This window comes from Schistocerca gregaria, chromosome 2 (genome assembly GCF_023897955.1).
Source record: "Schistocerca gregaria isolate iqSchGreg1 chromosome 2, iqSchGreg1.2, whole genome shotgun sequence".
In the NCBI taxonomy this organism is placed as follows: Eukaryota; Metazoa; Arthropoda; class Insecta; order Orthoptera; family Acrididae; genus Schistocerca; species Schistocerca gregaria.
This window is the reverse complement of record NC_064921.1, coordinates 345,101,684-345,117,726: the sequence shown is the minus strand read 5'-3', so window position 1 is coordinate 345,117,726 and position 16,043 is coordinate 345,101,684. Positions and strand designations below refer to the sequence as shown.

At 35.8% G+C, this 16,043-nt stretch overlaps 1 protein-coding gene across 4 annotated transcripts in view; it reads right to left on the bottom strand.

Moving 5' to 3' along the window:
* The window catches only part of LOC126337021 (serine/threonine-protein kinase mTOR), a 236,436-nt gene that overhangs the window by 33,350 nt on the left and 187,043 nt on the right, over positions 1-16,043 (bottom strand). For all 4 annotated transcript variants that reach the window (XM_050001292.1, XM_050001294.1, XM_050001291.1 and 1 more), the window contains 3 exons: positions 2,753-2,950; positions 1,774-1,995; positions 1,002-1,184 (listed from right to left, as the gene is read on the bottom strand). In XM_050001292.1, coding sequence (XP_049857249.1) covers positions 1,002-1,184; positions 1,774-1,995; positions 2,753-2,950 — 603 coding nt within the window. The remainder of the gene's footprint in view (positions 1-1,001; positions 1,185-1,773; positions 1,996-2,752; positions 2,951-16,043) is intronic.

Sequence of the window (16,043 nt, the reverse complement as noted above, 5' to 3'; positions counted from 1 at the left end):
GTCTCTGTACGTAAGGTGTGGAGAGATATGCGGCAACAGTGTAGCATTAGCTTCAGCATGATCATCTCAATTGTTTAAAAGTATGTATACATAAAAGAGCATAAGGTACACATACGAAAGGAATGAAATGGAATGGTTTTTGAGTGTGGCCTACATGTGGAGTTCTTATTATTTTCAATGTTTCTTGTAGTATTATGTAATGCAAGACAAGTAATTTCTTTTCTCCCATCATCTTCATAACATACAGTTCCTCTCATTATGGGGTCTCAGTGACCACTCCTCCTTTCTCATTTTCCCCAACCAAAGCCTCTTTTGTCAAGATGGAGACACGCCATTTCGAAAAGCTATGAATAAGCACTTTTCAATTTCTGTTTTTAATTGTTTGTAATAATGGTACTAGGAATACTGCCTCATGAAGGTTTGTGGTTAGTAATAATGGTACTAGCAATTTCATCTCCTGAAGGTTTGGAGTAAGCACAGCCCTTCCTTATTTAAAAATAATGTGTTTTGCTGTTTGGAAACTTTCACTTATCAGCTCAGTCTTTCCAAAAGGCTGTCAAAGACCCTAGAGGTGATTTTTTTCTGTCATTTAATCCAATCATTAGCAGTTTATTTTACGTTACTTTGCATTCTTGATTGTGTTATGCTCATATCATCCAATACTGTTTCTTCACCAGTAAGGTAAACTGACTTACCATAAAGTTGCATCACTGCCATTGTCATGGAAATATTGGGCAACATATGAGTATAGATGTGGTAAAATGTGGCAAAAATGGCATTTAGAAGATTTTGTTTTTGCATACACTTCTGCTCTGAGCATTTGTAACCATACCCAGTGATTAAATAGGCTATTAGAATGGGAAACATGGGTTATAAAGTAAATCACTGAAATCAATGGACACAATATAAAAATGAATTTGCTTTCAACAATCTGTTGTTAATCACCAAAATGGAAAAATCTTATTTTCTACAAAATCCAAAATTAGTAGATAATGTCCTACCTGATTAAAGGAAGTCTCCTTGTGTGTTTGTGGGCCACGTTCCAACATAGCATGTAAAGGTTCTAAAGTATCAAACATCCCTTTTACATTCCTTTCACCAAAATAAAGTCTACTGGCTTCTTCCAAGCCTTCATGCCAGAGTTCATGCCATAAGATTGCTACACGAATGAGCTCATCACTAACCTAGAGACAAAACAAAACAACCTTAAAAATGAATAAAAACAAGTAACTTTGTTATTACATTTGGAAGTCATTCTGATTCTTACAGTAAATTTAAATACATTTAGTATCCAATTGCATTACATTTATTAGCTAATAGATAGCATTCCCCTGTTTTCAATGCAGTTGGATTTGAAAAAAGCAATGAAATGGTGGTTTTAATAAAGAATGCCTTTGGAGCTGCATATAGAATTTTGTCCACAATTAAATTCTTTTATTACTCAATTTCAGGCAATTGCCATCATCAGCTCATAATGACGAAACACAAAAATACAGATGCACTGTATCTCATACAGTAATAAAAAGTGTCAAACTGATTATTATGACAACTAACTAATGATGGTGACTGGCAAAATCTAACATATGAAAAATTATGTAATAATAAAATAATCTGCAGTCCACACAAAATTCTGTATAAATGCTAAAAAAGACCACTGATAAGTTTACAAGTTTTTATCCTATGTTGTGGATTTAAGGAAATACAATGACAGCTACAGTACAATAATGCCTATAATAAGTCTAAGGTCAAAGTACAACAAAATGGAACACTTACAAGAATAGCCTGGCTCACAAGTAAAGAGCTATGTTCACGCATACTGTTGAGAATTTTGTTAGCAGCATTTCTTCGAGATAAACTTGCTGATTTTGTAGCTACAGTCAATGGATAAACCAAAGCCTGTGGGTGTTTTTTTCCTATATCAATTAACAAGTGGTGAATCAATCGTCCCACCAACACTCGAGGTGTATCAATTCTTGCAATCAGTTGTGGTATTACCTAAAATTGTAAAATTATGCATATTTAATATTATGAGATAATTTTCCAGTGCATAACTGTATTTATACATTTTAAAATATTATTGGTGATTAATGAATGTGTGAGCTATGCACTGGATTGCCTCAAAAGTGCAATCTGGTCTGCTGTGAAAGATGTTACACTTATGATACACATGCGATGAGGAGAGATTTGATGAGGGTAGGGCTCACTCAAAAGCATGGCTTACTGCAGACAGTGAAGTGTATGGATGGGAGGGAGAAAAGTACAATAATAAGACTGTTGCGATTAAACTTTCAGTCAAAGCCTTCTTCAGAAAAGAAAACACACACATTCATTCAGTCATTCACACACAAGCAAGCACACCTCACACATACTTATGACCACCATCTCCGGCAGCTTGGACTGGAATTGTTGTTATACAAACATGGGAATTCTTAAGAATAATGTAATACATATTTCCGAAAAGTTTACAATGTATGTCAGGAAAGAAAAAGTCATGTTACACTTGACATGTACAGCTGTAATCGTCCATGATTTGAAATCTTTTTACATATTTCCGAAAAGTTTACAATGTATGTCAGGAAAGAAAAAGTCATGTTACACTTGACATGTACAGCTGTAATCGTCCATGATTTGAAATCTTTTGACATTTACAAACACCTACCTTTTACAACGCAGAAGACTATAAACAAAGAAATAAGAGTAAGAGTGACTCTTTTTAACTTTTGGTATACAAGAGACTGATTTCACAAATTACCTGTAGCCATGTGTCAATGTCTATAGTCCTTATTCCTTCGACTAGGGCCTCATACACCTCATTACACTGTCCATAATCAAACCAGAGTGTCAGTAATCTCAGAGTATCTTGCAGAGAACTCCCATGAGACAATGCTATTGATCGGAAGAAACCTTCCACAGCTGGGACGGTGAACTGTGTTATATAATCTGAAGCTTGCTGAAACAGAGGTACCATCATTACCAATACAAGATCTATATGTATTTCCATTTGACAAAAGATTCAAATACGAGTGCACAAAAATACAAAAATTATGAACAGAATGTTCCAATGTAGGGAATATCACAATTCAACAGCAATTGGTAAAGATTAATCACAAATTGCACAGATATACTGGCAAGTACACAAACAGAATAAATTCAATTAAATAGGAAATAAATAAGCAGTACACAATGAGATATGTAAGTAATATAAGAGCAACAAATATAATTTTTCCACCAAATTGCCTCCTATCCATCACCTAACAATTAGTGAAATCAAAATAATCAAAATAATAATAATAATAATAATAATAATAATAATAATAATAATAATAATGGAAGCATAAACTGTTTCTAACAACAGAACCATTACCACTAAGCCAAATCAAAAGTTAGGTTCCAGATAAAGTTTCAGACTGGCACACAATTTCAATTTGTCAAGAAGTTTCAAAACAGCACACACTCTATTACAGATGAAATATTCATTCTGAAACAAGTACTTAGATAATAAACTAAAAATGATAAGGAAAGATTGCTATTCACCATACAGGGGAGACACTGAGTCGCTGATAGGCTCAACAAAAGGACTGCTACACATGTGAGCTGACCACTGTGTTTCGCCACTGAGGCCAGAATGTGAGTAGTGCTTGCATGAATATGTTTGAAAAAAAAAACAAAAAACAACAACATTAGAAGAAGGCCTTTTGGCCAAAAGCTCACATGTACAGCAGTATTTTTGTTGTGCCTGTATGTTACTTTCGTCTCTTCTATATGGTGAGAAGCTATCTATCTATTTCATAATATTGTCATTATTCCATCCTGGATTTTCCGCTTTTTGAAGCTATAAATGATGTTTTATGAAAGTCAGTTATTGGGTTCTCACAACTGAGGTCGCTCTGAATTTCAAAGATTTTATCATATGTTATATTAGTGAAGGTGAAAAACCATCAGAAATGTAGCACAAAAATTAACAAAAGTTTGAAAGTAAACCTGTACAAGTTCTTATTTCCACCCATTTAGAAATCTCAAAACAATAATGGACACGTTCAATAGTTATTCACTCATGAAACTTTCATTACCAATCCTTCCCAATTTGAGAAACAGAGAGAATCACAAGGCGAAGTACCAAATGAAAAATGTAGCTGAAATGTCAACAAAAAAAAAAAAAAAAAAAAAAAAATATATATATATATATATATATATATATATATATATATATATATATATATATATATATATATTAATAAAGAAGGTAAAACACAATCTTCCTAAAAAATGCATTTACTCACTTCTAATCTCTACCACATCCACCTGCACATTCATATTATCACACAAATTGTAAAACTATAAAATCTGATCAAATATTGTAAAAAATTTGAAAATATGAATAATATAAGATGAAGGCTGAAATAATGATACAGGGATTTGTAATTTCAAGGACTGTGTCAAATTTTGCATCATCACTTGGAGACATTTTTAGTCCATTTTGCCATGAAAATTATTTGGTCATTCATACATAAAAATTGATGAAAACTGTCAATATCTGTGGCAGAATACTACTAAACTTTCTTTACCACATGTATTTTGAAATTTTCTACCACTCTTCTCATTGATTATTAGTTGTGCATTTCTGCAGATACAACAGCCTAGGAGACCAGTACAATATCTACAGCAGTTAGTTGTTAAGTGCATATACATATTGTTGCCTCCCAGTTAAGGAGTAGGATCATACACCTTTGGTAGGAGAATTGGCTGGAACTGAAAGAAACAAGGTGTGGTCACTGAAACCAACTATCGACACATGGCATAGCTCCATCCAGGCACTGAGGCCTAGTTTCCTATTCCAGGCACAGAAGCCACCAGTCTGATGTGCTTGTGTGTGTACATCTATTCATAAACTAAATTTTCTTTATCAGAATTAGCATTAAAAAAAACAAAGATTCCAAGACTTACCAAGCGGGAAAGCGCCGGTAGATAGGCACAATGAATAAAACACACACACAGAATTTCGAGCTTTTGCAACCAGCGGCTGCTTCGTCAGGAAAGAGGGAGGGAAAAGGATGTGGGTTTTAAGGGAGAGGGTAAGGAGTCATTCCAATCCCGGGAGCGGAAAGACTTACCTTAGGGGGAAAAAAGGATAGGTACATACTCGCACGCGCGCGCACACACACACACACACACACACACACACACACATCCATCCATCCATCCATATATATATATATATATATAAATGGGAGGGGATAAACTTTTTTGCGACTTTAATATCCGTCGCAAATTTTAAAGTAAAATCCCAAATCCTATGACTTGCTCTTCTGTAGCAAGAGTTATTTAATACACATACATAACTACACTGAAATATTAAATAAAAGTCAATAAGTTCACAATAAAATAAAATAATTGTCTTGAGCCAGAGGCCAACTGGTATATAGTAAGACAGAAGTGGCGAAATGATAACTGGTGGTGGAAACCAAAGTAACAGTTAGTTATTTCACATGGCTAAATAAATATAATAGTTCACAGATGTCAAAGTGTAACAGCACTCTAGCAATCACATGCTGTGACACATTCGACTTTATACAGTTGAGAGCAGTCCACTTTGTTGTCTGTCACAATCTTTAAATATAGTGATGGTACCTAGGGATGAGTCAATTAAAGAAGAACATGGTGCCAGCTGACTTGCAGAGAATGAGAGTGAGCTCAAAGCACTTGGGCTTAAATCGACCAGCTAGGTGGATTCATGTTCAGTCAGCTGCAGATGCAGTATTTTCCTGTCAATTAGTATGTATCTTTCGTAAATACATATTGTGGAGTAACAAGACCACATGTTATTCTAAAAGATATCTAATTTGAATGCTTCCTGTATCAAAAATAGTATTCTTCTGTTGGCTGCTAGGGCCCCAAATGAATGTATTCCAGTTAGTGTTAAGAATGAAAGCTACTTTCAGGACAGAGAATGCTATCAATCTATATCAAGTTTAAGTTTTATTGGTGGACATTATTTTTAGAATAAAATATTTAAAATTTTCTGTAACTCCATTGTTTAAAAGTTCGACTGCTGAGCGTGTTTGGACAACTATAACATCTCCAGTTTCGCACACAGTGTGTTTGAAAGTCTTGATGTCAAACATCTAGAGGTGATATATCAGCACAGAGAACAGCTTTTGTTAGAGACAAAATGTTCACTCATACTTCCCAATGACACTAGACATCCTTTAGTACTCTCCAGCTCTGGGACGATAAGATTTGACCAACCTAACTGGGTCTATTAGCCAAATGTGCTGCATATTATTTACTCCAATAAATTAATGGAGTGATTTTGCTGTGCCTACCCCTTTTCATACAAAGGAGATGACTGGATTATAGGCAACACATAAGTCATGTCTGCACCGTAAAGTGCCCATGCTCTGTCATCTCTCAGGGGCATAACCAATATTAAAGGACACCTACACCTAGTGTTGCCAGAAAATGTCAACAAACCTGTTGTCTCGAACAATAGTTTTTTCCTCATGTTATAATCAATCACCTCCAGGAGAAAAATGAAAAAGGCAGGTGCATTACGAACAAAAGAAAGAAATAATGATGAAACCACAGGAAAGAAAGAAAGGAGAAAAGAAAGAAGAGAGAAGTCATTTCATGTGGTCCTTAGGAGAGGGGAATCTTACCTCTTTATAGCATCGGTGCTGCAAATTCAATTAGGCCCTTATATTATTTCTGTAACTTGATCAAATTTGTTCACATTGCTAACTCAAGTTAGAGAAAACTTCTGACAACGTATATGATTAGTAAAGTACTGTTAAACTTTGTATAACAATCCTAGTAAACCATTACATATCTTGAAATGAGAATAATGTGAGTTACACCACTTGTGCTCTACGGGACTCATATCTTGTCTTCAGTTCTAGCTAATAAGGCTTCACATGCAATAAAAATTATTTGGACATTTAAATTTGAATCTGCAAATACATAACAAATCTTTTGATGAGTAAAACTTTGCATTTCTATTATTAAAAATTATGTACCTGTTTTCATCAAGTCATTACAGAAGTGTAGTCCTGCTGAGAAACTCCAAATATTTTATTTAGTTGCATCAGTTTCCAGTGTATTCCACCAGACTATATAAATGTAATGTGCCTAATTCATACTAATGTTATAAATGCAAACATAACTCTGGTTGTCATGCCTTTATGATGAAACTGCTGAACTGATCTTGATTAAATTTAATCTGAAAATATCTTGAATGCTGACGAGGAACATTGGATACATTATGAAGTGTGCAGTACAACATATTTATTGATTTGAAGAGTATAACACCAAGTAAGGAACAATAATTATGCTTTGAAAAAGTTATTTACTCTGTAACTTTTGAACTATATCACATTAGTGAAAATGCTGTTGTTTGATATGTTTTACATAATACGACTCAGTGTAATGATATAATGCTTTTACAACTCTCAATGTGTTTCATCCATACTTTCATAATAATATGTCACAAGCCCATGTATTTCAGCCACTGTCACACACATCCCTTATAGCTTCTCAAAGATATAATGATTTGCATCAACAGCTTGTGGTCATGTGGTTAGCATTGCTTACTGTCCCAGGTTCGATTACTGGCCAAATCAATTTTTTTATTTTTTATTTTTTCTTTTCTTTTCTTTTTTCCCCAATTGTGACTGGGTGGCATCAAATAAGAAAGACTTGCACCAAGCGACTGAACAACTTTACTGATGTCTCCTGGCCAATAAAGTGATGTGCACATTTCCATTTCGGTTTACTGGTAAATGAACACAGCCACAGCTAACAGCTAGAATATGACACATATACAATCCTCAATTTGTTTAATCCATGCTAATATTATAGCATGAAAGAAACTCACTCTGTTATGTTTTTACAACTAAACTTCTGAACTGATTTTGATCAAATTTGGTATGAAATAGCTTGAACCCTGAGGAAGAATACAGCTACGTACTTCACAAAGTATGTAGTATAAGCTATTTATTTATTTGAAGAATATTACATGAATGAGACAGTAATACTTATTCCTTGAAAATGTTATTTACTCTTTCACATTTGAACTTTATCATATTTGTGAAAATGCTTTTATTGGTTGAAATGTTCTGTTTAATATGATTCAACAAAATCAATACAATTCTTATACATTTCTTAATGTCTTTATTCCATGCTTATACCAGTATTATTAAATACGAAATTAAGGGACAACGAGCCGATTATGTTCTTTTGAGATGGTGACCCCAAGGAAGACCATAAAAATCAAAGACTAACATAAAAAGCACACAAAATGTCTCAGCCAGCTAATAAAAAGAAATTAACTGGACAACCATGGGAAGAGACAGTCTTGAGGGGGGTGGGGACAAGCTAAAAAAAATCAATGACGCTAAGATCATTCCAAAGCAACCAAAAAACCAAATAAATAAATAAAGCACACAAATTCCTCTATAATATACTGAAAATAGAAAATTGGAATCAAATAATTCCCATACATATCAAATGAAGACAGTGATTCTAGCCCCCCCCCCCCCTCAGAAAACAAGAAGATAATTGAAATGTGACATAAATGGATTAGAAGACAGTGATACCACATACATGCCCACAAAATGACATAACTGAAAAATAACACACAAAGATTACTCCAGAATAAACATAAAGTATAAAAAACCAAACAAGGGGAATCACAGCAAACACTGGGACTATATAGCTGAAACAAACAAAGGTAATGATCAATGATACCAAAGACCACTAGACCACTGCAAGAGAGAGAGAGAGAGAGAGAGAGAGAGAGAGAGAGAGAGAGAGAGAGAGAGAGAGAGAGAGAGAGAGAGAGAGAGGGGGGGGGGGGGGCGACATATTCCTCTAAAATAAGCCTGGAGAGAAAAATGGTAATCCAATATTTTGCTTGACCTGTACAGCTAAAAAGAAGGCCGAGGTACCACACAAACCTCCACAAAACAACAACTTAGTTAAAAATATTACACATGCAATTTCCTCCAGAATAATGGAATTGGACTGTGTGCTTGCCCTTAAAGTAAATCTGCCTGTTATGTTTTGCAGACTCTACCATTGAAACGATTCTGACATTGAACAGGTTCTGATTTTATGTAGTGTCAGCCTGAACCATGAGCGAGATCATAGGTTGCTTTAGAAAACTGTATTATTCTTTTGAGTATTATTACCATTCTTAAATATGGTTTACGTGAGTGAGACACAGACAATGCTGGGGTGATGGTCAGCGACTCTTGTTTACAGATTATTTGTGACTGGATATCCAATGTTATTGTGCATGAGTTTTTGTGTAGCTAAAACAATAAAATTTGACAGTATGCCCGAGAAATATGTTTAAAGCTCTTATGATATGACTCAAAAATGTAAGTCTGATTTACGCATAAATCAAAGATAGCTTGAGTTAGTGAAATACAGAAAACTTCAGAGTACTATCAGTTGCACCAAACCTTAGATGCAGAATGTCATGTGACTCTAAGAATACAGAGACAGTAGAACAGTCACAAGCCTGTCAAATTTTTGACACTGAATGTTATGCGTCTCACAGCTTTCAAGAAACTTGAAGACTCACGATGACAGCATCATTTAAATGCTGTACGACAAACAGAGAGATGCTGTGCATTTACCTCCAGCATCTAGGACCAGAATATAGAGATGCTGGAGATGGCAGGCGTGTGGATGAGGTGTGATTGCTTATGTGTATGGATGGTTGTATGTTTCTCTTTTGCTGATGAAGGCTGAGCTTGAAAGCTCTATGTAAGTGTCTTTTAATTGTCCCTGCCTGCAGCTTAACACATCTTCTTCACTGTATTCACAGTATTCTTTCTTTTCCTACACTATTAATCATTGATTAGTCACCTTAGGGAAAATGGATAAAAAATATGGGCACATGAACAACAGTTGGTATGTGTAGCTCTGGTGGCAAACTTCCACTTTCAGTACTAAGTGAGCCGGAACAACACCTAAAACTCTGTTCTAAAGTAAAGAATAGAAGTGTTTGTAAATACAATTAGAAAATATAATGCATGCTTCCAGATGACTTGAATTCGTATGGATGCAGAAGTCTAAATGCCAGGTTTCTTGCCTACTTTTGCGAGTTAAGATCTAATTTACCACAGAATTGGCTCTTTGCTTCCATGAGATAATCACCAAAAATGAAGCAGACTTTAGGTGTAATAATATCCAAGGTGAAGAAAAAGATACTGTTTTGAATATTTAGAGAATTCCTTCATTATGTACCTTTACACCAGTGCTACAAACATTTATTCATACACACATACATATCTATAAAAGTACATACCCAGATATTTATAAATTATTAGCATACTTCCTCATCATCAGTCATTGCAAAAAAAATACTGATATGCAAGCACAGCCAGGGGTGGCAGCTAGTTTATAAAATATGATCCATGGGCAAATAAAAGAACTACCACTATTACTAACAGAAATTATTAAAATGGATGCCTTAAGGCTTGAAACTAGTACTAACTTCGACACCCAAAAACAAAGTGAACTGTTCTGAGTTTGCTAAATTAATGCAATAATATATGCAAAAGGATAGTTTTCATGAAAAACTTGTCTTTAGTGTTAAAGCAACACTTTTGGGAACAGTGGATAGGTACTACACACGAATCTGAGGCACAGAAAATCATTACATTACACTATCATACAGCATATTTTTGACTTATCTTACCCCTGCACCACCTAGCTTGGCCTGCAGCTAGAGATCAACAGTGTGGACATATTCTGCCTGCAGAATGTTGCTCCACCCAACTTCCATCTCAATGTTACTGAATACATAACTACATTACTGTAGAAATGATGAGTGTCCTATAATGGAAAATGATCTAACATTTTTATCATACAGCATATTTTTGATTTATCAAAAATTAATGGGTCTCAGATAACTCAAATTTTGGAGTTTAGGGGTCCTTTTTCATAATGGACTAGACCACTACAGGAGACATGTATCTGGAAATGATGCACAACTGGTTCATTCAGCATGCAGAGGGAAGGTAGATCATGAATTTAAAACCCAATTGATGGCAAGGAATTTACACATGCGATGGAGAAGAAAATATGCCATGCTTTTTCAAAGGAACTATCCCAGCATACACTTTAAGCAATTTAGGGAAAACACAAAAAAACTAAATCTGAATGGGGATTTGAAACACCGTCCTCTCGAATATGTTCCAGCACCTTACCACTGCGCCACCTCGCTTGGCCTGCAGCTAGAGATCAACAGTGTGGACATATTCTGCCTGCGTAATGTTGCTCCACCCAACTTCCATCTCAATGTTACTGAATACATAACTACATTACTGTGGAAATGATGAGTGTCCTATAATGGAAAATGATCTAACATTTCTATTGCAGCATCAAGAATTCATCTACTTTAATCCAACACAATTTTTGTGTGTAGACTTACATGCAAAATTCAATGTTTGTGCCTCCATTTAACAGCAGACCTACTGGAATTATGGCGCCACATCAAAAATGACTCCCAAATGATTGATACAAACGTGATACATCAAATGTGGGATGAACTTGATTACAGACTTGACAAATACCCCAAGCATTTGTAATACAATATTTTTACTGTATGACTAGAAAGTTCCTTAATTATAAAAAAAGTACAAAATTATTATTATGAGTACTGTGTGTCATTAGAGAACACACATACAAACACAGTATATTTACGTGTTAATAATTAAAATTCACAACCAGATTGCAGCACTTGATGCCACGTCCATGGTTTTTTCTGACCGCCTTCAAAAATATGGAGTATGCAGGTTTCGACAATATGTATTATACCCACCACAATAACAAACAGTACAATCTTAATGAACCCACTATGTCAAGATGTGGTCACATCTCCCTTGTCCCATTTGGATGTGGTGTTAAGTCTCAAACAATTACGATGGAGAAGATTAAACCCGAGTTTGAGGGCAATGTCGAATGGAAAGGGGTCATAGTTCTCAGGTGGATGTTCATTCCAGAATTCTTCCACTTCTCAGTGGTTTTGGAATAAGATTCAGTCATCAGTTACACAACTAGGAAATTTATATCAGTGATTAATCTGTCATTTTCAGAAGCTTACGCAATCTGGGGTAAACCATTAGAACTTGGCCATACATGTATTTTAAGTATAAGAAGTGTATCGAGAAACTTACTTAATATTAGTTTAAGAGCTCAAACAAGATACGGTGGCCAATGCACAGTGACCAGTTTTTGTATGAAGTGCTGGGCAAGTTCTCATGTTCGTTTGGAAGGGGAGGCCAACATTGTTTGCCCACTTTCAGCCAATTCACTATGTGCTGCAGTACCAGAATTGAGGCATACACCGTGCAATTTTTTTCTAACAGCTTTATGGAAACTATTTGGTAAAAAAATTTCATTTTTCTGTTACATACAGCTTTATATATCAGCCTAATGATGACATGCCCATCATGTCATTAATAGTCACAGTTATAAGACACTGCATGAAATTTGAAAAAGTTAACAATGAAAAATGGGTCACTACGATTTTGCTTTTGGTGCATATTACATAATATTTTGCTATGTGTGGAGTTTAGCTTACATCTTTAATTTATCTTTTGACTTGGATGGAGGTCTCTATCTGTCACCAACCTCAAGAAAACTGGCCTTATGTAGTGCAATCATTTACAATCATGAGTGCCAGTGTTAAAGACAGAATGAAATATCCTTAACATTCCTCATATCTCATAAACGGTTTAACATATCGAAATGAGATTGCGGCAAATGATAGCACACAAAAAGGAAAGTATTTTGCTACAAGGCAAAACTTCATTATCTACTGTGTTACTGCACTAAGTAAAAGCTTCTTTGATGGAAGAATGTAAATTTTTGAGGGCCATCAACTGTTAGTAAAATGAGAAATGCTGTAGGTTTTGGAACAACATAAGTGAAGACATTATATGTTTATTTCTGTGCTGAGGATGCGCTTTTTCATAAGTCAATGACCTTACTTTTTCTGAGTTCCTCACTTAATAGAATTAATAAACTACTCTTTCAGAATTCTCTCACAACTGCATCTACACAACATGTTAGGAGGTGACAGAGTGTAAATCCTCCATGGTTTGGCAAAAGAAGCAAATTTTGTCGTGGTCTTAAGAGAAATATAGGTTTTACTCAAAATTCACCGTTCATGATGCTTTCCTCAAAGGCGGTTTAACAAGTCAGGAAAATCTAAATTACTGCCTTTTTTTTTTCAGTGGGATTCTTTTTAGATGCTACGCTGGGATTCTTTTTAAATACTACGCAAAGCAAAGATAACAAAGATCTTTGCAGATGGTCACCATGCAAGTGTGGGTGTGGAGAGGCTTCACTTAATATTTACAAAAAAGTAGTTGTAGGCTTCAGTTTGGAATGGCACTACCCCTTTAGCACTTGGCATTTCTCTTACAGCATGCTGACTGCAACTCCCACCACTACCACTCTCCCCATACTTGCCCTGTGGTCTGTGCATGAACCGGCCACATTATTCTGCATGCAATCAAGTAAATGTCAGAGATTTTATATGGGGCAGACAGGGAGGGCATTTAAGATGTGCATTTGTGAGCACTTTCTCAACAAAGACAGTGAAAATTCATATAAGTCAAATTTTTGAATGTCTCATAATTGAAAAACATCTTTGCTTAATAAGGAAAAATCACATTTGGCCGAGAAGGGCTTCAAAATGAACCTCTTCTAAGAGTTTAAAATAGGGAGGGTTGACTACTTCCATCTTCGTAACTCTTCAACAGTTGGCAGCATTGGTATGCAGCAGCTCCAGTTGGTGGGAAGTCTGAGCTTTGTACGGTTGTGTTATTACAGTGTTTGGTATGGAACCCTGCGCGGATAGTGTCAATGCGATTTATGCAGTCATTGAATTCTTGACAGCAGAAGGTGTCACCCCAAAGGAGATTCATCAGAGAATGAATGCAGTTTATGGTGATTGTGCTGATGTGAGTACTGTGCGTTGTTAGCAGAAGGTGTCACCGCAAAGGAGATTCATCAGAGAATGAATGCAGTTTATGGTGATTGTGCTGATGTGAGTACTGTGCGTTGTTAGCAGAAGGTGTCACCGCAAAGGAGATTCATCAGAGAATGAATGCAGTTTATGGTGATTGTGCTGACGTGAGTACTGTGCGTTGTTAGCCGAGTAAGTTTAAAGATATTGAGGCGGGAACAACTGACCTGCGTGACAAACAAAGAGTTGGACGGCCTGTGATAGCAACCACCAAGTTGCACAAGCAAAATGTTGACAGATTGATTCAGGACAATTGTTATATCACTCAAAGAGAAACTGCACAATTGGAATTTGACAAGAATGAGTGGGTCACATTATTGCTTTGCTTGGCTATTGGAAGATCCGGGCACAATGAGTACCCCGGATGCTGAAGGTGACGCCTTTCTCCATTCAACTGTGACAGGAGACAAAATGTGGGTACACCATTATGACCCGGAGACAGAACGTCAATCTGTGCAATATTGGCACAAAGACTTGCCCCAGAAAAAGAAATAAAGACGCAGCCCACAGCTGGAAAACTCATGGCCACAGTGTTCTGGGATGCAGATGGAGTTATCCATGTTGATTTCCTTGATCATGGAACAACAATAAATTCAGAGCATTACATCACAACGCTGAGAACTCTGAAACGATAGTTAACAAGGGTCCAAAAGGAAAAGGGAAATGTATTTTCTGCAGCATGACAATGCCATATCACAAACTTCATGTGCCACCACTTCAGAGACTGAATCTCACCACTGTACGTCATCCTCCATACAGTCCAGATTTAGCACCACCTCTGACTTCCATCTGTTCCCGATAATGAAAGATGATTTGCGGGGACATCATTATGCTTCTGATGAAGACATTGAGAGAACTGCGTGACTGCTGTTGCGGAAACAGAGTGTCGACTTCTTCTGTGATGGCTTCAGAAAACTTCTTCATTGTTGGCAGAAATGTATCCAATTGGCTGGTGATTATGTGGAAAAGTAAATATTGGTAATTAAAAATCACAATCTAAGAATTATTTCTGCAATTGGTTTATTAAAATATTCCCATCCAAACCCAATTAATAAAGGTGGAGGCATTACTTTTCATTCAACCCTCATACATAATAAACATTCTTGCCTAAATTCCAAAGATTTGTTCAATTAATCAGCTTGCACTCAAGAACAGACCCTACTTTGACTGTATAGTATCTCTTATACAATGATGAAAAGTAGCCCTTTTCTTTTAGATATTAATACCAGCAATAGCTTACATGCAACTGTGTGCCTTGTTTGTTGTATGTATTATGTAAATGTGTTCCTTGCTGCTAACACAACAGCATGACTGTGCACATAAATATGATTCATTTACTGTGACTTATCAATCTATGTGTATAATTATCACATATAACATGAACATTTTTGAGCACGTCATGATATTATATTTCTGCAAAGAAAATATTAACATCTGCTAAAGCAGTGTGGAGCAAGTTTCTGTAGTACCCTTCTTATCCTTTACATACATGTATTGCCAAATTGAAACTGATAAAGTGAAATAAATTTCCGAATTTCCTAACTGGCAACTGAATCCTATTCTGAAATATGTATTTACCAAAGCAGTTTAAAATAAAAACAACTGATGGTTCAAATATGCATTTTATACAAAATAACAACTGTTAATAAAATCATACTTCTCAGTGATACTGAAAACATCTGTGGACTGGAATGGTCCAAACGTAGCTTGTTCACTTTCAAGCACATACTTGATGGATTGTGGAATGGAAAGCACTAAGCTCTTGCAGGACTTTGTCTTGTTAAGATTTTGTAGCTGTTCTTCTGGGGTACTGTGAAAGCAATGGTAGATAGAACAGGCAATCACTGAATGGGAACTGATCAGGCAGTGTCAGCAATGATCCTCTTGGCCTCATTCAGATGCACATCTATCTTATTTGAATATGTGGAACAATAGTATGAAAAGGACAGGTCCCTACTCACCATAAAGACGAAATGTTGAGTTGCAGGCAGGCACAACA